This window comes from Melozone crissalis, unplaced genomic scaffold (assembly GCF_028551555.1).
Source record: "Melozone crissalis strain CALT ecotype California unplaced genomic scaffold, PUWL_Pcris_2 ptg000034l_1, whole genome shotgun sequence".
Classification (NCBI taxonomy): domain Eukaryota; kingdom Metazoa; phylum Chordata; class Aves; order Passeriformes; family Passerellidae; genus Melozone; species Melozone crissalis.
In genome coordinates this window covers 16,417,508-16,444,513 of record NW_026535812.1, presented here as the reverse complement: position 1 = coordinate 16,444,513, position 27,006 = coordinate 16,417,508, and the positions used below count along the sequence as shown (strand labels likewise).

The window sequence follows — 27,006 nt, the reverse complement described above, 5'->3', positions numbered from 1 at the left end:
CAGCCGTGTTCTGCGTCCCCTCATGGGCTGGCAGGTTGCTCCATGCCCCACAGCTGTACTGGCACCTCAGGGTGTGCTGTGCTTGGGGAACGCAGGGGACCAGGGCTCAGTCAGGCTCAGGTACCACCTGAGAGGCCAGAAGCATCATCATGGTGCTACAGCAGTGAGTCAGGGACAGTCAGACACAGGTGTGGTGGGCAAGGGGACCGGCATGTGCCCCTGTGCAGCGGGCACCCGTGGGTGGTGCTGGCCCTGGGCTATGCCAGGCAGGGGAAGAGGCTCCTGCACGTGTCCGGGCAGTGCAGCACGCGTGGCTGCCTGCTGGGGCTGGGATCTGCTTCCCTGGGGCCAGGGATACGTGCAGATCATCCCAGTGCTGATGGACCCCGGGGATGAGCACCAAGTGGATGAGCAGGACAGCAGGACTGCCCTGACAGCCTGCAGGGACTGTCACATAAGGGCCAGCACAGCAGATGTCACAGGAGCTGACGTGTTTCTTCAGCCATAGGCAATGCTGGTGATACAGGGGGGCTGGGTGGGGGGCCCGTTGGTGCCATGCACGCTGTGGGGCCAGGAGCAGCCATGGTGAGGGGTCTGCTGGTGCAAGGTGTGGGTAATTGTGTGTTTGAATGTGAGTGCAGAGGGCTGGGTGTGCAGCTTGCACTGTGTCAGGTTAGGTTACAGCATATAGAGCAGCAAAGAGTATGTACAGTGTGTAGGGACAGGATATGGGGGGTTAATGGGGCTGAGAGGAGGGGAGGGCCAGGTGTGCACAGCACCTCGGATATGCACAGAGTCCCCACAGGACTCCCTCCTCCTTCATCTCACTCCCTCCTCCCGGCCCCTCCCCACCATCCCATTCCCATGACAACAGCAGCATCCTGCTCCTACAGCAAGGTGCAGAGCACCCATCTGGGGCCCTGGTGCCACTCTGGCTGCAGCAGAAGCCCCCTGCCAGAGAGGCAAAGGGTGACGCTTCCAAAGGGACCCAGTATAAACCAGAACTCATTTTCCTTGTTGCATTGGGAGAATGCCCGGAGCTGTGGACACCCCTGGAGTCCATGATGATTCTGGGATCCATCCAAGACTAGGGTACCCTGCTCCCTGCCTGAGCCCCCAGCTCCCCACTCAGATTGTCCCCTCCAGCCCTATGGTCCCCTCCCCAGGCCGGGGTGCCGCTGCTGTCCCCAGGCCGGGGCTCTGAGCGCTGGCCAGCCCTGCCCTCTAGTGCCCCTGCGCTGCTCCGTGCAGGGCTCAGCCCCGGCTCCCTGGAGCTGGGACCCCCGGAGCCCTCGCAGGGCCCGCGGAGCAGAGCAGGGGCTGGCACCGCCCCCCACCCCGACACTGCTGCTGAGGGGACATGAGGACACCCATGAGGAGACATGAGGACACGTCCTGGACCTCCAGAGCACCACCAGCCCATGTCCGCGCTGCCGAGGGCGCAGCGGTGTCACCCCAGCACAGGTGCCCTGCGCCCCAGGCCTTGGCACACGCGGGCGTGCCCGCTCGGGTGACAATTGCCTTCCCGGGTCGATAACCTGGTGGCCAAAGCACTCGGAGGGCCGGGACGGCCACGCCAATGGGTGCCCGCGGCTGCGGGAGAGGGAGGGAGGCTCTGCAGGCTCTGGCTGAACTGGAAGGAGGCGCGGCATCGTCCCGCGGTCCCTGCCCCGGGGACTCTGACCCCGTGGGCCGGCCGGGGCAGCCGAGGCAGGCGGTGCCGAGCAGCCCCACAGGCACCGGGACGGAGACAGCGAGGAGCCGAACACGATGGAGCCCACTTGGGAGCTGGCAGATGACCCCAGGTGAGTGCTGGAGACTCCCGTCCCGCTTTGCAGCCGGGCAAATCCAACTTTTTGGATCGGAACTTTGGATGATTCATTCCCTCTGTAAAGGAAGGGAGGCCTTGGTGGTGAGGCAAACCAGCCAGGGGGCTGCTCGGACCCTGCGGGGCCGGGTGTCCCCGTGTACCTGTGCAGCACTCCCGGTTCTGCTCCGCAGGTTCTCCCGCCCTTTGGTGGAGATGCTGATCAGGAACTTCAGCGTGCCGGCCGCCTGCTTCTCCCTGCCGCCCACCTCCCAGCATCTGCTGCACCGTACGTGGGGGGACGGGGTGGGCAGGACCCTCCTGTTGTCGCTGGCGGGAGCAGGACAGGGATGAAGGTGGTAGGGTGGCCAAGGCAAGAGCAGGTATGGAGCAGCCCCAGAAGTCAGAAACTGGTGCCAGGGTCTTAGCCTCCCATCCCATAGTCCGGCCCATAGAGATGGGGACAGCCCAGGAAGGGCCAGCCCAGGGGCAGGTGTCATGGGACAGGGAACAGGGGCACAGAAGGGCCAGCTCTGGCATAGACAGGCATATCCAGGGTGTGGCACAGAGCTTCCTAAACCTGGGCAGTGGTGGGTCGAGGGGCAGCTCCCCAGGGGGGACTGGACAGGATGAAGACAGCTTCTCACCCCTCCCTGGCAGAGCTGGACATGGCCCAACTCATCATCCTGGGCCTCTGCACCATCATGACGCTGCTGTCAGTTGTGATCTATGTGGAAGAGGTTTCGTACCTCTTCCGCAAGATCCGCTGCCCTATCAAGATGAAGACCCTCTGCTGGAGCAGCTCAGCCCCTACGGTGAGCTGGGCTCTGGGGGGCCAGGGCCACCCAAGGGGTGCCAGCCCGCAGGAGGGGGGAGTGCCAGTGTGCCAAGCTCACGTGTCCCCCAGGTTGTGTCAGTGATCAGCTGCTTTGGCCTGTGGTTCCCGCGCTCCATGATGGTGGTGGAGATGGCAACCACGGCGTGAGTATCACCCACCCTGGGACAGGGCACCACAGAGCCCACAGTGCTTGACCTGCCTTCCTCCTCCTCCTCAGGTACTTTGCTGTCTGCTTCTACCTGCTGATGATGGTCATGGTGGAGGGCTTTGGGGGGAAGGAAGCACTGCTCAGCACCCTGAAGGATGTGCCCATGGTGGTCAGCACTGGGCCCTGCTGCTGCTGCTGTCCCTGCCTGCCCAAAATCACCATGAGCAGGTGAGGGGGAGCTGGGATAAACCTCTGTCCCTGGAGGGCTTTCACCCCGTGCTTCTGCTGGGCTGGAAGACAATTCCCTAGGCGGGGACTTGGGGTCTTCAGAGTGCTGCCTGTCTCTCTCACCATGCCAGGAAAAAGCTCAAGTTGATGATCCTGGGGACTTTCCAGTACGCGTTCTTCAAGGCAGTCGCTGTCTTCCTGGGGCTGGTCCTGGCCACCGATGGGAATTACAACCCTGCTGACGTGAGTGCCAGAGCACAGGGATGGGCAGGTTGATGACCTAGACAGGAAGCCTCCACCTGAACTTTGTCAGCCCAGTAACGTTTTCTGTGTGTCCCCCTCAGATTTCAGGGGAGAGCGTGGCCCTCTGGATCAACACCTTGATTGGTGCCTCCGCCCTCTTTGGGCTGTGGGGCCTGGGCATCCTCTTCCGGCAGGCCCGGCTGCACCTGGCTGAGCAGAACATGCAGGCCAAGTTCACCTGTTTCCAGGTGAGCCCCTGTCCTGCCCAGCTCCTTCCTAGGTGAGGGGGTTCTGCAGCACTGACGGGGTGAGGCAGCATGAGGGAAGATGGTGGGGCAGGAGCCACTGCTGGGTGAGAGCCCCGCTGGCTGCAGGACGGGGGGAGGGTGAAGGCTGAGAGCTGGGCAGCGGCACAGCCCTCACGGCAGGGTGTTGGTGGTCACAGATCCTGCTCCTCCTGACGGCGCTCCAGCCTGCCATCTTCAGCATCCTGGCCAACAACGGCAGCATTGCCTGCTCGCCGCCCTTCTCCTCCAAGGCCAGGTCCCAGCGTAAGTAGGGAGATGAGAGAGCAGCACTCCCAGCCAGGCCCCTCCACCATGGGGATGGCATGGGGGGTGGGCATGGTGGCTGAGGGCAGCTTCAAATGGCCCCTCTCCTGTTCCAGAGATGAACGTGCAGCTGCTGATCCCGCAGACCTTCATCCTGGCGGTGCTGACACGGATGTACTACCGCAAGCAGGACGACAAACCGGGCTACCAGCCCGTCAGCTTCGCACCCACAGGCGCCGACGCCAAGGCGTGAGCAGGAGGGACAAACCGGGGTGCCAAGGGCAGAGTGGGGTCAGGGGTTGGTCTACCCTGCACAACCTTCTCCTCCTCTCCCAGCCCTGGGGAGCTGCTGGCAGCAGCAGAGACAGGAGGGGAAAGAGCATCTTGGGACAGAATGAAAGGTCTGAAACCTGAAAGCCATAAGCCAAGGGGGTCCATGGAGCCACCTCCAGCCCAGGGGCTCTTGTCTAGCACTGAGTAAAGATAAATATTTACAAGAGTCTTGCATTGGTGACTGGCTTCATATTATCTCTGCCTAGGCTGGGTGGGAGATGACTCCATGCAGGGGGAGGAGGATGGAGCCCAGACTAACACAGCCATGGCGTGGGACTGTCATGGGATGCCCAACATCCAGCTGTGACACTGAGCTCTGGGTGCTGCTGGCTGGGGTCCCACAGCCAAGGCAAGCCCAGGACAATGGTGATTTCTACCAAGCTATCAGGATGGGTCTGACCTGTCCCTGGGGCTTGTTCTCTGCAGGACTGGCTGCTCCTGAAAGCACACAGCGAGCATCCACACCTGCCAGTTAGGTGCCAGGAAAAGGAAGGAGCCTTGAAGCACCTTCATAACACTGGGAATTAGTCAATGCTGCCTTAACCAGCCTCAGTCCAGTACCAGTATCTGCTCTAGACACGGAGATGGACATCAGGAGCAGTAACAATTTGCAGAAACCACTGGGTAATCTTTTGACCCCAAGTATTCATTACAGACACCAGAAGCACAACTTAGCCCATGGTTTCAAATGAGCAGATCACATGTTAAAAAAAGTTGCAGCATTCTCCAATGCTCTTGCTTCTACCACCATCCCTGGTCCTTCTCAATTCTTTCTGTTGCTGTTGTTCTTTGCCATCAGAAAATCCTTTCCCGGGGCTCACACCCCAGATCTACAGAGGAAGCGAAATGGGGCTGTTTCACATGAGTAGATGCCTCTAGATTTGGCAGCATCAAACTCCACAGGGCTCTTCACTGCATGCTAGTAAACTTTTGTTTTTCCACTGCACTTTTTGCTTCAAGTCTCTTCTGGATGCTTCTTTTGAAGAGCAAGGGATGGCTTAGAGTTGTGCAGAACAGCCCTGAAGCAGCAGCACTGGGTGTATCTGTGGGAATGAGATGAGCCTGGGGAACTTGGCTCATGTTTTGCTGAAAGATCAAGCTTTACCTATCCCCGATAAAATATGACAGTGCTGGAGAAGACTGGTCCAGCAATCCAGGAGAAAACAAAACAAAGGAAAAATAAAGGACTAGACTGGGATTTCAGTGTCCAATTTAATTTCAGTGCAAGGAGGAAGCAGAGATTATTGGTTACAAGAAACAGCTCTGTTATTCCAAGCTACATGTAAAACCATGGCTGGCTTGCCAAGCACCCCAGAATTTGCAAAGAGACCAAGCTTGTTAAGGTCTCTGCAGAACAAGCCACAATCCAGAACATCATGGATACCCAAACTTACAGAACACTGTTGCATAACTTGTGTTTAAAACAGTAGTAAGGCTCTAAAGCAGCCTGGCCTTTGTGATCTGGCTCAGGGAAGCAACTGCAACATCCACGCTGAGGGAAGAGTGAGGAAGGGAAGATGAGGGAAGAGACAATGTGAGTGATACAAAGGAAGTGTTCTACCACTCATAAACCAGAGGATTAACAACTGGCTTCCACCACGTGACTGTTATTTGCTCCTTAGAGTTTAAAATCCACAGCAGCCAGCCATGCTCCCACAGCTGTTCACATCCCTCCTGAAAGAGGTCCAAGTGGCAGATTAGTGATCCCCAAAATACCCTTTCCCATACTGGTTCTGGCTTCAAGAGAAGCACATAACCTCTGTCAAGCCCTTTGGGCAGCGTGACAAAAGACCATCAAGACAGAAGCTGGAAAGAAGCTGCAGCCTGTTCCTACCCCAGGGCCACCACGTGCTCTGGAAGCATCACAGTGTGCAGAGCTTGTTGCAGCACTTGATGAGTTTCTTCCTTGCACGTGCTGCTCCCCAAGCCTCACATCCTGCTCTGGAGACCTCCCAGCAGCACTGCTGACAGGGCTCTGAGCTGTCCTCTCTTCCCAGCACCACAGGATACAGGCAACTCAGCCCAGCAGCTCCACCCCGAGACAGTGGGTATCAGAGGCAAACCCTGGCAGAAAAGCTCCACAGCTACATGACAGCAAGGCCAGTTTCTCCAGTGCTGGCTGCAGGACAGGGTGCTGGACCTGCTCTGCTCAGCCATGACGAGGGCAAGTCCCCTTGGGGAGCCACAGGCCACAAAGCTCAGTGTGTATCACGGACACAACAGCAAGCACAAGTTGGACCATAGACTCACACGAGCATTATGCATTTAAATACCCTTAAAAAGCTGCAGCACTCTCTGATGCTCCTTCCATCGTGCCTCATGGAGCAGAGTGAGCAGGCATGGATTTGTGCATGTACTGCACAAGTCAGGTAACTGTCACACAGAACTGGGGCCCTTCATCTGTCCAGCTGCACACACTGACAGCAGCAGCACACTGGCTGCTTTGCCCTTAGAGCAGCGACTTCATGGCACCAGTGTGAAGGATTCCTGCAGCCCCTACAGCACAGCAACTGAAACACAGACAAACACACACAGAGCACAGTGCTGAGGGACTGTTTGGACAGACACTAAAATGTGTAACACACCACAGACTGGAACAAGGAACTTCTCAAAAGACTAGACACATTCATTTCCTACCTGGGCTCTCACACCCAAGGAAATGTACAACAGCAAATGCCCTGAAGCAAAGATTCATTCTCTTCTCTCCAACAGCAACTGAGGGCTCAATTTTAGCTCAGGATTTAGCAGTCTTGTTAAGATTAGCTGGAAAGGCCTTTCCCCTGCAGCCCCTCTACAGTTTGGAGCTGTGAATGCTGTACACTTTACGGGGTGTGCCACTCTACAGTGCTGCAAGTCCTCCCCAGGTGTAGCTCCTGCGTGCCAAGCTGGTACCCCTGCCCAGCACGTCCTCACTGCAACACGCTGGGAAGCTCAGTTAAGAGGCATGCGAGCACTACAGGGTCTGCTGGACATATTCCTATCAGCTCCAGCCCAGCAGGGATGTCTCTATTTCCTAGAAGCCTCATTACACCACTGCTTTGTGCATGCTCTCGAGGTCATGCTGGTTGAGGAACTGAGGGATCTTTCGTTTGGCAGTGGCACAGATACTGCCTGGGGATGGGGGGGGATAAGACAGAGGAGCTGAAGGAAAGAAGAGACAGATGGGTCTTCCCACTCTCTCTCTTGCCTGGAGGTTTAACAAGGGAAAAGAAACCAAAACAAAAGCCACGCTTGAGTGCTATTCCTTGCCCTTTTAACAAATATTTTCTTAAAATATAAAAACCATCTTCACCCTGGAAACCGCTAGAACGTAAACAATAAAAAGGGGATTTGGGGAGAAGGGAGAGGAGGTTTGAATGTGCTTCCAGGCAGCAGCCCTTGCTATGAGCAACGGGTGCCTCCAAGGCCCTGTGCTCAGCCATCAGCCCTGTTCCTATGGCTCTCTTGCTCATTTAGAGTTCCCCAGTGGGTCTGGACTTAGGATTCAGCGATTAGCGGTCCGCAGCAAATCCTGGCAGGTAGGTTAATCCTCTTCATCCTCACTGATGTCGTAGGTGACTGCAGACTCGTTCCTGGAGCGGTTGGCAGGGGAGGAAGGAGGAGTCTTGGTGGAAAAGGGCCAGCGGAAGGAGGGAGATGGGGAGCGGTCGTGTGTGGGGCTGCTGCTGGGACTCTGCTTTGGGCTGATGGCCTGCAGCATCCGGCCCTTGCCCTCCTTCAGCATGTGTTTCTGGTGAGGGAAGCAGGAGGACTGTTAGCATGGGTTGCACACTCATGGAAATGGACACTACTTACAGCCTGTGCAGCATTTTGAGTTGTGCCCCTTCAGAACTTCATGCTATTTAAGAGCAGAAAAAGCCCCAGCATCACTCTGGGCTTTGGAAACTGCACACAGTGTAATCGCCACTCCTTTTCAAGCACTTCTAACATGAAATACCTGTGATATTCAGCCAACAGTGCAGGAAAGCCTAGCATAAACAATTCGCTTCAGACTCATCTTAGGCCAATGACAAAGTGACCACCATCCTCTTGGCAGCTCAGTGGTCAGCAGGGCACAAACTGGAGTTTACAGGTCAGCTCTGGGACAGGAGAGTTTTTCACTCCACAATGTAACTGGCATTATCTCGTTGGCAATGGTGGGTACTCCCTGAAAACAGGCTGCCCAAACTTGGGACAACTTGTCTGGAGACTGGCAGCACACTGAGCACTGCAACAAATGCCAAACCTTTCCTCTGCAGACCCTGTAGAAGCTCTACAATGTCTGTTAATGTCTCCAAAATTCCCTTTCCCATTTTCCCACAGCAGCTCCTTACCAGTGCACCTTCTGGGCCAAACATCTCCAGGAAATTGCCGATGAACTCCCGGGACTTCTCTTCCCATTTCTGAATGAGATCAATACTCTTCTCTTCCACTTTCTGGACAAATTCCTTTGACTTCTCCTCTACATCCTTCACTCTCTTTTTCACCTTATCCACACGTTCCTGGAGGTGATATTTTTTCTCCTGCACAGAGAGTGGTGGATCAGAACACAGCTCACCAGATTTGAGTGGAGACCATCTCTGCTCTGTGTAACTACACTGAACTGCTGCTTGAGACTCAGCATCTCCATTAGTCTGGTGACATTCCTCCTTCACTTCTATGACACTTCTTTCCTAGACTACATGGCAGACACAGTGGAGCTGTGAGACACTCTGTGGCAGGCACTGGCACAGTACACAAAGCAAGACTAGAGCCAGAGATAAGCACTATCTAATAGGAGTGCATTGAAGAGGGAAATATTTATACAGCACACAGATTAGATTCGAGTGACTTGCTGTAGGTCTCTGCATATCACAACAGCACCAGTCTTTCTGCTGGGTGTTTTTAAACAGAGGCAGAGTTATGTGCCAAGGAGAGGCCAAGCAGCCGTTACCTCTCCTGTTTCACTGCTGCTCACAGGCACAGTATCTGAGTGATAAAAAAAATGTTTATGACTTTACTTCCAACATCAAAAATGTCTTCTGCCATGTACTCTTTCTGAGGGCTAGAGCTGCACAGCACAGGATCAGGGCATATCCTTCTGTCCTACCCAAGCACTGCTGCTCCTGCAGCTCCACGAAAGGAACAGTACAGTGGAAACAGCATCAGATTTTATCCAAACAAATGACTCTACCCTAGGGAGGTGGCTGGGGGAAGAGGAGAGAGATGAGACAGCAGCTCCTGTCAAGAACAACTCACTCTTCATTCAAGAAAAACATACATTTTGCCACACACCCTCTCTCCAGCTCTTTCAATAGTTAAGACATCATCAAGACATCTCTAACAAGACAGCAGCATTAGCAGCCCCCCAGTTCCTCTGAGTGGGTCCCTGAGGTGATTTCAGGGGTGGAAGTCTATTTTTCACTCCAAGGACACTGGTTTGGTGCCAACGCTTAGCTCTGCAGACAGGCCTTTCACTGGCACATGGCAGGACTGTGCTATCACTAGACAAGACTCCCTTCACACTCAGCAAGGCTCTGGCTCCTGCAGCGTGGGGTGAGAGCCACTTCCACTCACGTTTATGAAGCTGACGTTGAGCTCCTTGGCCGTGTAGCCCCGCTGCAGGTTCCGCCGGGCGTAGACGTCGTAGTCCCGCACGATGCGCGTGATGATGTCGGATGTGGAGATGCCCTCGGTCCTCTGGGTTGGTGCAAACATGCCTAAAGTTGGGGAAAAGGACCCAGGACAGCTTGAGCAAGACACAAGGCAAAAAGCTGCTGCCACCTCTGTCACGAAACAACTTCTCTTGTCAAGATTTGCTAACTGCTCTCACATCTTTGTCCTTAAATGTGCAATACCAGAGCCATCCTTTCTGGGATGCCTAAGTAAGACCAAAACATGTCAAAACCCTGTCAAAATAGCAGGTATTCTAATGAAAAGGTCTTCACTTTAGCTGGCTTAAATACTGACTGCATACAGAGTAGTGTGGGGACAAGGACAGGACAAGGGGTCCTGCATTTTAATGGATGGAAATATAACATTCTGATGGCTGAGTTTGGATAGATATAAAAAAGCTGCATCCCCAGTGAATTTAATAGCTAGAGATGTCCCTCTGCTGAGTTCATCAGATTTCCCAGTTGTGAGAATCTCTAAGCTAAACTGTAGTATGTTTTCAAGAGGTTGCTGTTAATTCAATCAAAATAACTAGACTGAAATTAGGAATTAATACTGGGCCATGGAACAGTCCTAGTGTTATGAAGCAGGGCCCAGAGCTTCTCCTTCCTGCCACCACAGGCTCCTGGGCAGATCAGAGGGGCATAATCTTGTATTACAGAGGTACAAGAGAAACTACAGAAGATTTTTGATAAGAAGCCGTGGAGAATTTGAGGGGGACCCACCTGCTTCTTTTATATGCTTATAGACATCATCACTGCCAGCAGAAGAGTAGGGGATGTCATCATGTGCAACAAAGTCGATCTGAAAATTAGAAAAGCAAGTCAACATTTTATCTGGAACGTGCAGATCTCCTGCTGCTGTCGAAAGATGGTAACTTTCGGCTCAACACCTCCACTCAGGGGTATGAGGGAGAACAGCAGGACGTTCCCTCTGTAACAACACAACACAGAGCAGTCCCAAGTGCTCAGTGGCAATTGCCTGTGAATTGTAAGCACATGACAGAGGGGAAAGAAAAGGCTGGGAATAGGTACACAGCTGCTTTAAGCTCCACAGAGAAATGGCTTGTTAACGACAACAACGGTAAACTAAGCAAGCTTCCCTAGAGACTCCTTCACCTCCCAAAGCTGTTCAACAGATGTTAAGAGATTCCTTTCACTTTATCTCACCAGCTGATAAAAGGCTTTCAAGACAGCTTGTCTGGTCTCCTGTGGCAAGAAGGCTGATGTATATCTAAGCTGCTCCTGCTGTAAGCAGGGAATTGGACCAGACACCGCCCAGAAATCACTTCAAACACACTATTCCTCTCTCTACTGCATTTCACACCTATCTGTAACCAGCACCAATCTCTACTGAAATAGCAAGAACCTTTTTCATTATGTCACAATCTCTACATTATTTTAACATTACATACCAGCTCAGCAAATGCTTCTACACTCCCAAGAAACCCCACAATTCCCATAACCCAGTTCATTCTATATTTAAGGAGCTTCAACAGAAACAGCTTGCTCAGGCAGAGGTCACTCCCAAAGATGAATTCTTGCTATAAACAGAGAGAGGCTAATCGAAATTCCAAAGAGATCAGATGTCACAGATTACCCTGTGCTCTGCCAGGAACTCGGGTGTGAGGGTCCAGGGTGCATTTCTCACCACCTCATCCACATAGCGACAGTGCTGCACGGCATCGTAGCGCTCATTTTCGTTCATTACCGTGAAACCCTTGAAGTTGTGGGTCAGCTCATCACTGCACACTGCAGAAACAGGCAGAGAACACAGTCTGAGGCACTTACCCCCATGATTTACAATAAAAGGACCTTGCCCACACTGTGCTGGACCTGACAATGCCAGCAGCTGACAGAGGCTGGTGTTTCAAACCCAGCTCTTCCAGCCACAATACACCAGGAACAGGGAGCACTGCAGGGCACTAAACTCCTGAGCAATTCTGGGCAGGCTGCTTGGAGAATTTCTGCCCAAGCTAGGGACCCACACACTCCAAGCCTTTAAAGTCTCCAGAGCTTTCAACACTTGTCAAGAAAACCAGCTAACACAGAAGACCGTTCTTCTGTAAGAAATGGCACCTGGGGGGCCTGCTGCTCAGAAATCCACCTTTAAAGCAATGGATGTCTCAGGCTTGGAATCTGAAAAAACTTACTGCCTGAACTTCTGATTTCATAAAATGCCATACCACAGTCTAGCTCTTGGAAAGTTTATGTTAAAACAAAGGGGGAGTTCACAGGAAATCAAGCTTAATTATTATGTTCTATGAGAAAGTAAATTAACAACTCTTCATAATCTGCAGTGTAAGATACTGAGGAAGGAGTTCTATTTGATTATCAGACTCAAAAGTAAACAAGACACTACCAGTCTCACTGGTATTGGATTTATTTATATGTTCTAGACAAACAGATGATAAAGACTGGGGGAGACTGTTCCCTGCTTGGAGCTAATGTTCTTCTGGGATGTGGCCTCTTGTCTCAGTCCTGGTGCAAGTTCATTGCCCTTCTCCTCACCAGTCTCCCAGAGGCACAGAACGTCATTACACTCCTTGCTACTTTAACATGTCAATAGTTTGACCTGAAGTTATTTTCCTGTCTGTTGTAGTGTTCATGTAAATGGGGATGTCTTTCAGCCTTTAAGATTTCTAAGTTCAGGGCAGTTTGTAGGTTGGAGCAACTGTTTCAGCTCTCCTCCCTCCCTTCTGCTTCCAGACACTACTGTAGCACACAAGAAGTGCAGGCACACCACTATTAGAATGCTCTCAGCAATGACTGGAACTGTGATAAGGAAACAAACCACCCAAGGATGTTATAATCATTCTATGGCAGGATCAGAATTTCATTTTGCTTCACGAAGACAACAGGAGTTGAGAAAACTAGTTAAAGGTATTTTCAGTTCTCATACTTCAGCATCATTGTGCAGCCTGAGCAGGGGTCAGCTCCTGACAGACAACATGCACAGCCTGATGTGCCCTCAGTGTGGGTGGAGGGGTGAGCAGAGGCACTGCCTGGGCAGAGGCCCATGAACTGCAGCAGCCAGAGAAGGGGAATCTTTTTTCCTCTTACATGCTTGAAGGAGCCTGGCTGAAACACCTCTGCTAGATCCCTTCAGGCACTCAGCAGGATATTCCAGGCACCATCTAAAGACTTATGACCCAACAGACAAAATGGGAATTTCTATTTTGAGAAGGAAGGCCTAACTGACTTCCAGGTGTCCAGGCACATGCCCAAGAAACCACTGTGATCTCCATGCTCCCAGTGGGATCTGTTTGACACTAAGCAGTCTACAGCAGGAAACTGGAGCTGGGGAGTGACTTGCAGGGCAATACAGGTGAACAAAGCAGCCATGGGAGGGACTCATACTTTAGCTGTCTCATTTATGAGTCAAAAGTAGATACTCAACTATCCCTAATATATTTTGATACTCAGATGTGCAACTCACCTGTACCTGTCACAGAATAGAGAGGTCAAATTAAAACAGCACAATCAAAAATCTTTTCCTTGAGCACTCATTTGGTGCAGGATATCTTTCTGCAGACATATCCAGCCCTCAAAGTTTTGCAATAGGACTCCAACAACATTTGGGACAAGTGTCTGCAGTGAGAGTCACTGAGGCCACAAAGACAAAACCCCAGTATGCACAACCAGAGACAGAGCTCAGCTGTACTCCTGCAACAGCCAAAGTCAACAAGGTCACTCCTTACCTCCAACAATGAGGTATGTGTTTGGGAAGAGGTTCTTTGCTTGCATCAAGGCCCGGGCATGTCCAGAGTGGAACAAGTCAAATATTCCATCAGCATAAACTCTGACAGGGCGATCCACTGTGCCAAAGGAACAGAGACACAGCTGTGAATATGCCTGCCTGGAGAAGCAGCTGCTGCTCATACTCACATTTGAGGACCTTCTGAAAGTCACGGAGGTGTTACAGAATGCAGCACCATAATCAGGACAGAACTGTGAAGAAAAATGCCTGGCTCTCTGCCTTCCCATGTGGAAACAAATGCATCTGAGCACAGAGCTGAAATACAGCCACATATGAAGACAGACTGAAAGCCTACCACGTATCACCCAAACAAGGTGAAGGAGAGACCAAGGGAAAAGCAAACCCTGAACATTTCCCTTCTATGGAAATCCAAATGCAGAATTAACTTTTTGCACACCAGAGGGGAACTGGCCCAAATGTTTCAGAGGTGCCTGATTTCCTCCTGCCTGCTAGGATGGCATCTCAAGGCCTTTACAGCATCCCTCTCTGCAGCCTGCTGCCACAGTCTGGTGGAGGGACCAGCAGCATCAGTTCCCCTAGGAACAAGCAGTGTATGGCCTTATTCAAAAACACAGCAGAACTACTCAAAGAAAAGCAGACACAATTCTGCTGAATCACTGGCATTATCAGCTAAATCCATTAATAATAATACTAATAATAATAATAATAATAATCATCATCATCATCATCAACAACAACAACAATTAAACTTCCCTCAGGCCACCTCTGACCTCTGCCAGGGGGAATTGTAGAATTGTAGCTCAGTTCTTTGAGGGCAGCACAGAGGTAAAGTGAGATAGTCTAGCACTGCCATGTAACAGTGGGAGGTTTCTGATCTTGGGACCACACAGGACCACAGTCCTCTTGCTGCTGATAATCAAAAGCCACACTCTTTTTATGTGACACACTTGGGAACAGCCTGCTGCTCTCTTGGCTCAGTTCAGACAGACAGACTCAGAGCAGTGGTGAGCACAGGGACAGCAATGCTGCAGTGAAGAAGGGCAGAGAGAACAGGACCTAACAGGAAGCTGAGACCCCACAGGTCTGGGCAGAGCCCTGGAGGTACCCAGAGACAGAGACTGGGAGGCAGCAAGAAGAGGAGTTGATGCAAAGGTCAGGGTTATTAAGTTCAAGCTAAGCAGAGGAATCAGTTTGAGGACAGCCTCTTGCAATAATTTTTTAGTGGTTCTAAGACTGCAATCTGAGGATGCCAGAAGGCTCTGAAGAGCCAAGGAGATCTGTGACTGCAAAAGCTTTCTGTATGCCAGAAGAGGACTGGTCCTAGCAGACCTTTATGAATATTCATCCACGTTCTGGAAAGTGGCTGGGACATCCTTATCTTTCCTCTGTACCTGCAGCAGCTGCAGTTCCTGAGCACAGACACAAACAGCAACAAGGAAGTGTGCACTGTGTTTTAGTCTCAGCAGGCAGGAGAGCCACCACTGCTGAATCAGAGACCTTTGTGCAGACTCTGGAGATTTTCAGCTGGGAAATTAATGCAGACTGTGAAATACACTGGATTTTCAGAACCCCAGCAGGAAACCACAGCCAGGTCTCAGTCTGAGCTGGTTCATCTCTCAGCAGTCAAGCAGATAGAAGTGCAGCATTTTTATTGCCTCTGTACCCACAACAGAGAGCCCAGGTAAGACAGCACTGTCTGCACACTCTGTTTGGCAGAAGAGAGCCTTCAGGAGTCACCTGTGCCTCTGCCTCCCCTGTGGACTTGCAAAGAGAACAGTGTTTTTCCCAGCCTGGTTTAGAGAATAAAAGGACAGATTTTTGTTGAGGGGCTGGCCTGTGGTGTTTAATGACACTGACTTTAATTCAAATCCAGGCTAGAATGGGACATTCTGGACAAGGATACAAATTGGTTTTACTTGCCAGTTTCAAGTTTCAGAAAATATGACTTTTAAAAAATATGACTTTTAAAGGGCTTAACTTTAAGCCACCTCAGACAAAGTAGTACAGAAAGTGTGGAGTTCTATGGCTGTCAGTGGCTCAGCTAGAGTTTAAAACAAATATCTGTAATCTCCTCACACATACAAACTTGAATTTCAGGTGCACTGACAGCCAAATTTCCCATGGAAACAGTTATCTAATCACCAAAGCACTCACTTTGTCATTGGCTGTAAACCTGGTCAAACACACGAGGTTGGCTTGGTCTCAGAGATATCCCAATCATACCCACATTCCCCAAACCCAACATTCATACCATCCCCTTCCAGTCTGTGCTCTTACTTACATGGGGTCCCTCTCATGGCTTCTTCATAGGTCACTCTGATGTATGGCTTGCTGTAGTCGATCTCCACCTCATCTGAGAACGGGGCTGGCTCCCGCAGACCCTAAAGAGCCAGGAGAGTTTCACTGAGAGACTGCAAAAGTGAGGGCAGTTTGTAGGGGCAGCACTGCCATCACAGTGTCCCAGCCACCGGGTGACTCACTGCCTCTGCATAATTCAGACACGTGTACTAAAAGAATAATTAGTGTAAAACCTCAAAACAGCTTTGCAGGCTGATTAGCCTGAGTTTAGAGAGGGAGAGAGAGAGAAAAGCAGATTTTAGAAGACAGCATTTCTACTGGAGCAACAAAATCAGAAGGTCAGAGCTGCAGCTGCTAAACTCAGGCTTTTGACAAACAGCAGTTCACAGCAGCACAGGCCAAGCTCAAACCTCACTGTCACAGCTCCAGCTGTGCCCACTCTGGCAAGACCATCACTCTGCTGTGCCTGAGTGTTTGTGCTGGGATGTACAAACTGTAACAGCTCCTTGATCTGAGTATATGAACAAGCAGAAGAGCAATAGCAATGCAGCACTAACTCTGAGAGCATGTGTGTGCTGTCACCATTTTTGAGCCATAGAAGTGAGAGACTGATCTTGATCTGTGTCAAAATAACTCCAACTGCTGCAAGAAAACCCCTCCAACCTGCTAGCTTGACAATAGCAGTACATTTAATCAACAGCTGAAGTGCAGCCATCATTTCTGGTCTGTTCTGAATGGAAATGAAACATTTGCCCTTCCCATTACAAAACAAAGAGCTGAATTTCCTTCTAGCTGGAAGGTGTAGGACTGCAATGGACATCTTGTTCCCAAGTCAGAACACTAGGAAACAAGCTTGCAAATCATTACAATAATACCTTCAAGCTGAAAGGGCTAATCTGCAGTTTCCTCTCTGGCTTCCTGTCCCACTGCAGAATGCTGGCAGCATCCAGCACCACTGTAACCAGAAAAACCACTGCTACTCTGGCCAGTGTCAATCCTTATCAGAGTGCTTATAGTGAAGTGCACAGGAAAACAACCACTGACCACAACAGTCAAACAAGCTGCTCCTGCTGAACATCTCCTTTAAGTTACCAAGGGCTCCATATTTCACACAGCACCTCCTCTACCAGGATCCTTACTGTCAGATAATGCCTGCAGGTCTCTCCTCTCATCACTGCCAGTAAGTCTAGGACTGCCCTATAAAACTAGATTCTTGGCAGTTTAGTTGAAGTTAGGAATAGAAGCACAAAAAGCCCTATTAAAATTACCTGAGGAACACAGAGACATGTCCTCAAAAGGTCCTGCCAGAACCTTGCCCTTCCCCTGCAGGGCCACTGAGGGTCAAAACTCAACCTGATGTGCACAATACAACAGGCTTATGTGTCAGCAGGTTTGTTACCACCATCTGCTGCTGAGCCCTGCTGCTTCAGGGGAACATTCTGCCAACAGCTGCTTAGCTGGGAGTGGAAAAGGCTTCAAGGTAATCTCACAGTTAGGCAACACTATTACTCTTGCTATAATAAATAAAACTTTTGCAAAAAGAAGAAAAAAAAATCTTTCACCAGGAGAACTGTATTTGCCCTGTGGCTAAAAACAGGCAGGAAGCTTAGAAAGTGGCTGGATATTACTTGTCTTGTGCTGTTTGCCAATGCTTTATTTCTAACAGAGGACAGATAGCAACTTGAAGAGCAAGTGACTCCCACACAATAATAAATAACCTGCACACTTCTCTTTCCTTACTGAAATACATGAGATCTTTAAGAGGGACAGGGTGGGTTTTGGCAACAGTGAAGGACATAGATGATCTGTGGGATAAGTCACACAACAGCTCAAGCCTCCATTCCTAATGCCTGCCCCCCAAGTTCTCACTGCTGGTGCTGCTCTTACTTCACCACCACTGTCAATGCCCTGTGACAGGGCTGAAGCCCTCCTGAAGAGCAAAATGTTGTCATCGAGGAGGAAGATTGCAACACATCACCACATTCTGCCAAGGACCATGACCCTGGTATGACGTGGCAGGGATGGTAGCTGGCTTTTGACAGAGATAAGAAAAGAACAACTAGAGCACACGTGATGCACAGGACAGCTCCAGGAAGAGGGCAGAGAAGAACTATAAAAAGCCAATCGTCGCAATCTTGTGGCAAGGGCAAGTTAAAGACAGCCCTTGTCAGTAGCATTAACTGGATCATACCCCCTTCAGAAAAGATCCCACTGGCTTTAGCTAGTTAAAGCCATCCCAAGGTTGACCTAGAAAAGAAATCCTTTTGGTTGTTTGTTGTGTTTTTTGGTTTTTTTTCTGGGGACTCCCAAAGTACAAGCTAACAGAAATGTGGTCCCTCTCCAGATCAAGAAAATCAAATGAACAGTGATCTTCCCTGTGTGTCAGACCATGGATTCAACAGATCACTTCTGCAGGTGCTCACAGGCTTCAGACCCTCCTGCAGCTGTCATGTGCTTCTCCTGAGTATTTCTCCCTCCCAGTGGGTCACTTCAAACCCACCTGTGAGAAATGCCTGCTTCTCTGTGGCTATCTAAATGCATGCCTCTTTGGCTCAGCTTAAGCGACAAGCTGGACACACCACAAAAGCAGCTTAGCAATGCTTGCCTCAGACCTAATTTAAGCCCACGTTGTAAGTATGTTATTAGTATGAACAAAGGAAGATTCCAAACTGGATTTGCAAGAAGGAGAGCTACTATCATTTGCTTCTTATCCCCTGCCCCCTGCCTTGTTTTCTCTGTCCACAGATAAACCACCATCTGTATTTTCCTGCTGTTACAGCTCAGTGTCCTCATCTCACAGGCTCCCAAAATTCTTATCTCTGCTTACTTACGAGTGAGCGTCGGGACATTTTTGGAGGGATTCCATCCAGCTCTGTTGCCCCATTAGGGCCTGATCCATCTTTTCTTCTCTTTCGGGAATTCAGTCTGGACGAGGTTGGCGGCTCCATCTTGTCAAGCACGTCCAGAAAGAACTGGAACAAAATGAAGGAGAGGGAAAAAAGGAAAAAAAAGAGAAAAGAGATATTTCTCAGTTCTTCCAAAACAGAATCAGTCAACAGCAGGCACAGTGCACAGAAGGTCAGTGCAAAGACACAGCCACCTCACAAGGGGCTTAGCCAGTTGTATTTGGCATCAGCTGCCAAGGCTTGACAAACAGTGCCTGGTGGGAATACTGAATCATTTAATGCAACTCAGAGCTGTTCTGCAGAGAGAAGCGTGCAGCAGTCAGCTGGCTGGAGAGACACTGAAACAAGAGTTGCAATGCAAATTATAAATCATTACTACGAGGTTAATAATGCTATTTTCGCATCTTAAAGGCAAGCTAAGGATATGGCATGCCCACATCACATTCAGCCCTCGTCCAGCTCTCATTTGGATTCTTTACCCTTTACACCCCCAAGGGCAGCTGATGGATGTGCAGTGTACAGTCCTTCTTCCTTCTCTTCCCAGTACAGTCCTGAAGAGAGGAAGGAGGGTCTCCGCAGAAGGATAAAGGCAAGTGAAGGGCTCGTAACTTAAATGACTTTAAACAGGCTTGCTGTTTGCTTTGCTGTTTGTGTAAGACAAAGCTGCAGCTCCCCAGCGGGCACAGCCCACCTTGGGACAGCTGCCACCGTGTTCCCCTCTTGTCCCTTGTCCCCACCGCAGTGGTGACTCAGCAGATGGTGAAGAGCTGCTGACACCACATTAGGCCACACTTCTGGCACTTTATGTACTAGCTTGCAATTAGTGGTGGCTCAGCTGAACTGCTTCTCTGATGAACAGACAGACACATCACCAATTTGGGACAGAAATGGTGACAGTTATAAAGAGGGAAGTTATCTGTGCTTTGGGCTGGAGTCACTGTACCTTTGCAGAGGGGCCTGGAGTATTAGTAACTCCTGCTTCACACAGCTGAAGCAAAAATAGAGATTTATAGGAAGGCATGGCAGTGAATATTTCCTTTCCAGCTGCCGCAGGAGCTAGAAATGGGTGCTAGATTTGCAAAAACTAGCAAACAGCATTATGTCTCTTGTTGACTTGAAGTGTGCACCTCTCCAGGGCAGCACGTGGCACTTGTGGCCTGGAGAGCAGCACGGCCCCTCCACCCAGCAACGATCCTTAGGTGCTGCTTCAACTCCCTAATAACAAGAGTGGTGTGGAATTTAAAACGCCTCCCCACCCACATGCAGTGGGTGTGCTGGAATGTTAGGTGGGGCAAGTGCAAGGTGTGACAAAGAGCAGATGCCCCTCTGAATCCCATCCTTTTCAGCAGTAGAGGGGCTCTGCTGAATGTTCTGCTTGGGATGAGCTACGTGAGGAGCTGTGACTGCCCTCAAATGGCCACTGGCAAAGCTCTGCTGTTTGGCAGCCAAGAAGGGTGTGCTTTGTGAAAGAGCTGCTAAATAGCAGATTTAGTGATCGGACTTACTCAAGCACACATGACTCAAAGTTAAGGAATGCTCCAAAGTAACAAGTCAAATGCAGTTTAACGAGATGCAAATATCTCTCCCACCCCACTGAGCATCAGCATGATGATACCTTATGGGCAGTTTTAGGGTCAGCACAGCTGAACTGGCTTGGGGCTACATACATGTAAGTATCCCTGGCTGCTCTGCTAGACCTACCACAATGTACTAAGAACAAGGAAAGAGAATCTTAGGTCAGTAGGGAGCCAAAAAAATATTGTGGAGAAAATAAAAGTGACAGTGAAGAGCAGCCACAAGGACATTCCAGAACTGTGTGAGCCATCCAGTACTCACTGTGAGTCAAGCTTGCCGTTTCCCCCATTCCTGTAATTAAATTACTATTTCCTGAGAACAAACATATGGGAGAGTGCAAACATAACCTCAGGCAAAAAAGTTTGGAACCCTCAGGTCCAAGTCTTTAAACATTTAAGCAAGCATTTGACTTTCAGGTGAAATCCGTGCTATAAATGCAGCAGCTTCCAGAGTGCCTCTAAAAACACAGGGTATGACACGAGTCATTCTTACATTTTGCAAGGTATCATCTTGCAAGCACACTCTGCGTCAGTCATTCACCACCCTGGTCCCAGCAGAAACCATGAAGTTCAAAAAAAGCAGCAAATGTCTGCCTCTGGTTCAAGTAACCCCAGAATTCATGGAAACACTAGGGGGAAACAGCAGCCGATTTTTTTGTTATTTGGTTAAAATAATTTCACTGTGCTTCAAGTCACCTGTCAGTCTCTGGCCACTTTCTTTCCTTCCCTTGGGAGAGAATTAAAAGGTCTGTTAAAGTGTGCTGAATGCAGACATTCTGAACCACTGCCCAGCAAAACATCAAAAGCAGAGGCTTTGGTGCTGAAGCACAGACACAGCAGCCCCACACACAACCAGGTGAAGCTCTTCTCCCATCAGAGCAACCAGATTTCACAGCACACAAGTACAGTCTCTGCTGAATTATCAGCAGTCCCTTGCTGCTGGGTGCAGATCTCATGGCCAGGCAAAGAACTGCAGGTTACAGTACAGGGCAGCACTGTCCCAGCTCAGGAGAAAACTCTCAACAGCTTCTTCCAGCTCCTCCCACACCCAACCATCCACCCTAACTTTTCCATTTCTCAGGGTATACACAGTCAGTTAAACGATGGCAAAAAACAACTTAAGTGAATGGATTCCAACTTCAGAGATTCTATTATTCGCTGTGCATTAAATCAGCAGCAGTGGTGAGACAGCATCAGCCACACAGCAGCAGCTCTACCCAATGCACCAAGTGAGAAGCCAGCTTCAAGGGTGGGATAAATATGCTCTGTCTGCTCTGGCCTGACAGGTGAGATGTTGCTGAAGTGGCCTCTGCAGTGTCCGGACATCTCATGAGTGACACAGCTCTGTTAATTACTCAAATTAACTCAGAAATGAAACAATAATTTTACCACTATTCAGAACTTTAAAACCTATGTCATGTGGATGGTGCATTTCTGGGAAGTCCTCCCATCACCAGGCTTGGCTTCACAAAAAACAGGGAATACACCACACCTTACTGCAATAAGCCTACTCATCTTAGAATGCTTCAATTTGACCCAAGTGACTAAAATAGCATCTCAAGCAATTATTTACCAACAGTGGGATCCAGCACCTGAAGCTGAGTTTAACACAAGAGGACACGGCTTTGCTTCTCCAAATGCATAAAACACTGCCTGCTCTAAAATTAATTACATTTGCAGCAGATGGGGAAGAGGAAAGAGAAGATAACTCTCAAAGCTCATTCTGAACACGCCAAGATAGAAACCAAGCATAACCAGAAGAAAGAGCCTTGCTGTAAAATATTAATATTGTTCTATTTTAAGGTGTCACCCTCCTGCATTATTGAGCTCATGGCTGAATACGAGATACTGCTCCAAAGGAGCAAAGCTGGAAGTGCCCCGTTTGGAAAAGCCATGGGCACATCACAATCCCTGCACCACTGTATGAAACACTAAGGGCTTTTCTTCTTAAATATTTCTTTGGTGTATCCTGTATCAAAGAAGGGCCTTGCATCACCTGCCAGCTAACTCATCGAGAGAGAGACCCCTGCACAGGCTCTGCAAGGAGCAGCTGACTGCCAGATGGGAAGAGTTGCTTTTCCTGTCAGGGAATCATTGAATCCCACTGAAACACAGCCACTTCTGGGAGGGGAAAGAGGACAAGCATTGATAACTAGAAAGGAAAGCAAAATATAGGCAGGGAAGGAATTTAAAACTTCTCCCTTGGTGTCAGTTAACTACACCATCATCAGAGCTGGAATTTACCCACAACACCAAAGCTGACACCTCTGGCACGTGGAAGCGGTCAGAATAGGCCCAGCAAATCTTCCTGCTTAGCCAAAGCTTTACCTCACTGTCTGCATCTTTATGGACAGTGCTGCCATTTTTCAGTCTTGGTGGTGTCAGAGAACTCCAGCATCACACTACACTGGAGAAGCAGGTCAGATCTTTCTACACCCTAAGCACACTGATGGCATGAGGACCTGGCCCATCTGCTTTTTTTTTTAATGTCCTGAAAAACTTTTTGGAGAATATTAACTGCAAACCTACATCAGCAGCAGGATTTCTTCTGCCACCTCTGCTGCTTTTCACGTGCAGATTTACCTGTGAAGCAAAATAAATGCCGCTACTTAAACTGAAAACGAGCTTGCTGCACCAACTCAGTAAATGCTCCAGCCCAAAGCTGCTGTAATTCCCACCAGGGACCCAAAGCACATGACTGGCAGCTGGACCAGGGAGGCCCTGGGACACCTGCAGCTCCCTGGGTGGCACCGCCTGCTCCAAGGCTGTCCTATCGTCCCTCTGAACCTGGGAGGCGTTGGCACAGTCAGATGTGACTGTCATGTGCTGCTTTGCCTACAAGATCATTGCACTTTACAGGAACAAGATATTTCTCTTCTGCTGACTCATCTGCAGGCAACACTACTAAACTTTGCACTCTGCCAGCTGTCTGCAGAGAATTGCCTTGACACGCGGACAGCATGTAAGCAAGAGCCTCAGGGAAAAGGCAGAAGTCCTGTCACTTCAGATAGGTCCCTTGCCAGGCTATAAAGTACCAAAGCAACTCTACATTCCTCTGCATTCCTTGACCATAGAGTGAAGAGAATTCTTTTTCCCCTGTTCTCCCTCATGTGCAACACCCAGTCTCCAATTAGCCTTACTGGTTGGTGTGTATCCCCACGGAGATCTGCGGAGACACAGAGACCTGGGAGAGGTTAATGACAGAAGACTCATCATGGATCTCTTCTATCAGCGCTTAAAAAACTTGCCCAATTTCCAAGGCAACTTCATGCCCAGCCCAGGCTTGACAGGCCCAGTTCTGTCCCAGTCTCCAGACTCTGAGCTCCTGCCTGGGAGCAGAGTGCTGCTGGCTATGACCCAGCCTGCTCGCCTCCAGACAGACGGCACCACTCCCCACAGCCAGCATCTGCTCACGGTCAAGCCCTTGAGCCCCTTAAAAAGGTTACTGCAGCATCTGGCACAGTCCTGTCCACTTGTAAAACACAGGCTGCTTCAGCTACTTTGGATCAAGATCAACAAAAGCAGCTGTCCCACAGTGTGTTAAAAGCCACAGGAACATATAAAAGGGATTTCTGTCCAGCCAGTGCCACACATCGGTCCAACAGCATCCTCACCTTTGCTATACCTGCTAAAATAACCCCCAGGCCTTGCGTCCCCTACTGCTCCAGGCAGGCTGATATTCTCTCAAGCAGAAGCTCTGGTACTCATGTCCTGCAATTGATGGAAAGATGCTGCTTCTCTCCAACAAAGTCCCAAATGGCTGAAGATAACTGTCTAACCACAACTGAAAACAGTTCAGTGCAGTCACCTAGATAGTGCTGCTAAGTAATACACATAAAAAAGAGAAACTGCTGTCAGGACCTCTGTGAATTCACAGCCCTTCTGGGTATACCATAACCTCCAGGCACTGAGTGTCTTGACATGTGACAGCCCCTGCTGGGTGAGTGAAGCAGCAGAAATAGGGTTTACTTATTACAGAATGCCAGAAAAAATACTGTCAGGGACAACAAAGTGTGAGAATAGGTGGCTATTCTGACCCGACTTCTGCACTGTTTTGTTTCTAGGGATTATCAACAGAGCTTCTTGAGACTGGAGGTGTAACCCTCCTTTAGCAGGTTTACACATCAACACCAATTCCCTACTGGAACAGTATTGTTTGTGGCTCTTGGAAAAGTGATTTAAAGAGTGTTACAACCCAGATCTCACAGGAAAAAAATTCAAAATCAGGAAATTTCATAATTGTGTATATCCGGTAAACTTCTTTGGGAAATAATGCATGGGTATTTGTCATCTGAATTTCAAAACCAAATACAGTGGCTGTCCTCAGACCCTGGGGTTCTGCAGATGGAAACCCAGCATTACCTGTTTCTGACCACCCCAACCTTTGCCAGGGTCCTGCCAGCATCATAGGGTGGGGACAGAGCGAAGGCCACCTGCAGCATCCTGCACCGCCCTCCACAGCGAGTGAGGACTCCAGAGGAGCATCTCAGCTCTGGGAATTCCTGAGGACTTTAAGTCCCATTACAAAACCATTAATCAGTGCAGCCAGGGCTCCGGTGGACACAAAAAGAGGGTTACAGAGGATGTGTGCCTACGCAGCAGCTGGGTCACACCTTGCTCCGCCGCAGCCAGGGCCACCTCGTCACTGTCCTCCCTAGGCCCTGGCTGTGTCCCCTGGCTGGGGGATGTCCCCCGGAGCCCCCGGGACATCCAGGCGCTGAGGGTGCACTACAGAAATTTCCCAATGAGCCGCCTCCACCTTCTCTCGGCGGCTAGTCCTGCCATCCCAGAGGATCACGCCCGAGCCCCGGCCTCTGCCCAAGCCCCCACAAAGGGGACGCAGCGCATCCCGACCACCCCAGCCGACACTTCCCTCTCGCCCAAAGCCACGTCCCGACCGGCCAGCACGGCCCGGAGCCCCCGGCCCGTGCCCCGGGCACCCCGCCGGGAGAGGGGCCCGGGCGGGACCCCCGAGCGGCTGCGCAGGGGGAGCGAGCGGTGCCCTCATGTGCCGCCGGTCTAACCGCACTCCGCAGCCTCCGCTCCGGTGCCAGGCTCCGCTCCGCTCCCCGTGCCCTGCACCCCCCGCCCCGTCCGGGACAGCCCCCCGCTCCCGCCGGACGCCGCCGTACCAGCCGCCGCCGCCGCTCCGCAGCCCAGCGCGGTGAGTCCGGCCCCGCCGCCGCTCCCGGCCCCGCCCCGCTCCCGCCGACGCCAGCGGGGCGCGGGCGGAGCCGCTGCGTGTCCGCCCGGAACCACGGAAGGGACCGGCCCGCCGCGGGGAAGCCGCGTCCCGGGAATCCGCGCCTGGAACCTCCGTTCCGGCTCGCGACGGTCCTGCCCCGCCGCTCTGCGCGTCACAGAATATCCCGAGATGGAGGGGACCCGCAAGGATCACCGAGTCCGGCTCCTGGCCCTGCTCAGCACCATCCCCAAGAGTCACACCAGGTGCCTGAGAGCCTTATCCGAACGCTTCTTGAGCTTGGTGCCATAACCACTTCCCTGGAGAGGCTGGTCAGTGCCCAAAGAGCCACTGTGGGCAGAACCTTTTCCTGATACCCAACCTAAACCCCAGCACACAGCTTCAGGCCATTCCCTTTGGTCGTGTCACTGGTCACCACAGAGAAAAGAGTCTGGCCCTCTGCTTCCCATCGTGAGGAGGGGAGACTGATGAAGTCTTTTCTCCGTTCATCCAGTGTATGGATGTATCTGGTGTAAATTCCGGAGGTTCTGGAAGGAGGGAGCTGCCCTGCTTGCCTACACCGATGTGCTTTCAGCAGTGGCTCAATCTCTCTCCAGGTGAAATACAGCATCCCTTACTTGTTCCACACCACAGCCAAGGGTGGTGAGGCTGAGCGATTACAGACTGAAATCTGCTCACCTGCTTTGTACAACACCTTCATGAAGAAGCCATTAAACACCTCCAAAATGGAGCAAGTGCAAGGTTAAACATTGTGATTTAACAGCCAAGGCTTTATAAAAGCTTCAAAATGAGTCTGAGGTCATATGTACCAGCTCGTGGAAAATGTTGTGTGGAGGGTTTTGCTGTTCCCTAAAAGTCACACTCCCAGGTTGTGCACAAACAGAGCATCACTGTCACATCTCTCTGCAGGTCCGTTAGTGGGTGACAGCCACAGGCAGCAACAAAGCAGTCAGTGAAGCTACCCTTCATTTCCCGCCAGAGGAAAAGGAGAGGAAGACTCATAACCAAAATATTTCAAACTAATACAATAGAGAAGCAGCAGTGTGCTGCCTCCAGCACACTGGAAGGATTCCAGAAGATGCATTGTAGTTTTTTACTTCCCCAGCTTCCAAGAGCTGCATGGGCAGGGTGTGCTCTGCTGTAACAGTTGGTGAGGGTGGGATTCAGGGCTCACCTCACCCCTCTTTGGCACTCTGAAAGCTGCTCATCCCACTGGAATGGTTCAACTGTGCTTGCCCTGTTGGCAGAGAGAGTACAGGGATCACCACAGAACATCCCATCTTCCAATGGGCATGCTAAGATGTACTTTCTTGGCACCCACAGTCTCAGCAACCCACCTGGTCCTCCACCTTTTGGGGAGATGAGAAGCTTTAGCATTCTTCTGTAGATCTACTGCAGCCTTTCTGAGGCTGGAGTCCTAGCAAAGTTGTTCTCCAAATATCCACCCTCATATTCCAAAATAATTATAGAGAGATTGGGAAATCACTGCAGTATCTGCTGAAGAGCCTGAGGAGCAGTGATCACTC

The 27,006-nt window shown here is 50.7% G+C and overlaps 2 protein-coding genes across 2 annotated transcripts; one reads left to right on the top strand and one right to left on the bottom strand.

The window, feature by feature from the left end:
* Positions 1–1,770: 1,770 nt before the first annotated feature.
* Positions 1,771–4,068, top strand: SLC51A (solute carrier family 51 subunit alpha). Its single transcript, XM_054283075.1, has 9 exons — positions 1,771–1,805; positions 2,002–2,096; positions 2,468–2,622; positions 2,715–2,788; positions 2,863–3,021; positions 3,153–3,264; positions 3,366–3,512; positions 3,710–3,815; positions 3,932–4,068. The coding sequence occupies exons 1-9, from the start codon at positions 1,771–1,773 to the stop codon at positions 4,066–4,068; spliced, it is 1,020 nt and encodes a 339-aa protein (XP_054139050.1).
* A 3,316-nt stretch (positions 4,069–7,384) lies between these two features.
* PCYT1A (phosphate cytidylyltransferase 1A, choline) lies at positions 7,385–25,419 on the bottom strand. The gene is made up of 9 exons (XM_054282456.1): positions 25,410–25,419; positions 18,629–18,769; positions 15,781–15,880; positions 13,480–13,596; positions 11,379–11,530; positions 10,505–10,583; positions 9,684–9,826; positions 8,462–8,650; positions 7,385–7,878 (listed from the first exon to the last, which is right to left on the bottom strand). The coding sequence occupies exons 2-9, from the start codon at positions 18,743–18,745 to the stop codon at positions 7,672–7,674; spliced, it is 1,104 nt and encodes a 367-aa protein (XP_054138431.1). The 5' UTR covers positions 18,746–18,769; positions 25,410–25,419; the 3' UTR covers positions 7,385–7,671.
* Positions 25,420–27,006: the final 1,587 nt, after the last annotated feature.

Excerpts from the sequence above, each read along its gene's own strand:
- SLC51A (XM_054283075.1), top strand. The coding sequence starts at position 1,771 with ATGGAGCCCACTTGGGAGCTGGCAGATGACCCCAG. Across the intron at positions 1,806-2,001 it reads GAGCTGGCAGATGACCCCAG|GTTCTCCCGCCCTTTGGTGG; the intron begins GTGAGTGCTGGA and ends TCTGCTCCGCAG. Across the intron at positions 3,513-3,709 it reads CCAAGTTCACCTGTTTCCAG|ATCCTGCTCCTCCTGACGGC; the intron begins GTGAGCCCCTGT and ends TGGTGGTCACAG.
- PCYT1A (XM_054282456.1), bottom strand. The coding sequence starts at position 18,745 with ATGGAGCCGCCAACCTCGTCCAGACTGAATTCCCGAAAGAGAAGAAAA. Across the intron at positions 15,881-18,628 it reads AAATGTCCCGACGCTCACTC|GGTCTGCGGGAGCCAGCCCC; the intron begins GTAAGTAAGCAG and ends CTGGCTCTTTAG. Across the intron at positions 13,597-15,780 it reads AGCCATGAGAGGGACCCCAT|TGGATCGCCCTGTCAGAGTT; the intron begins GTAAGTAAGAGC and ends CCTTTGGCACAG.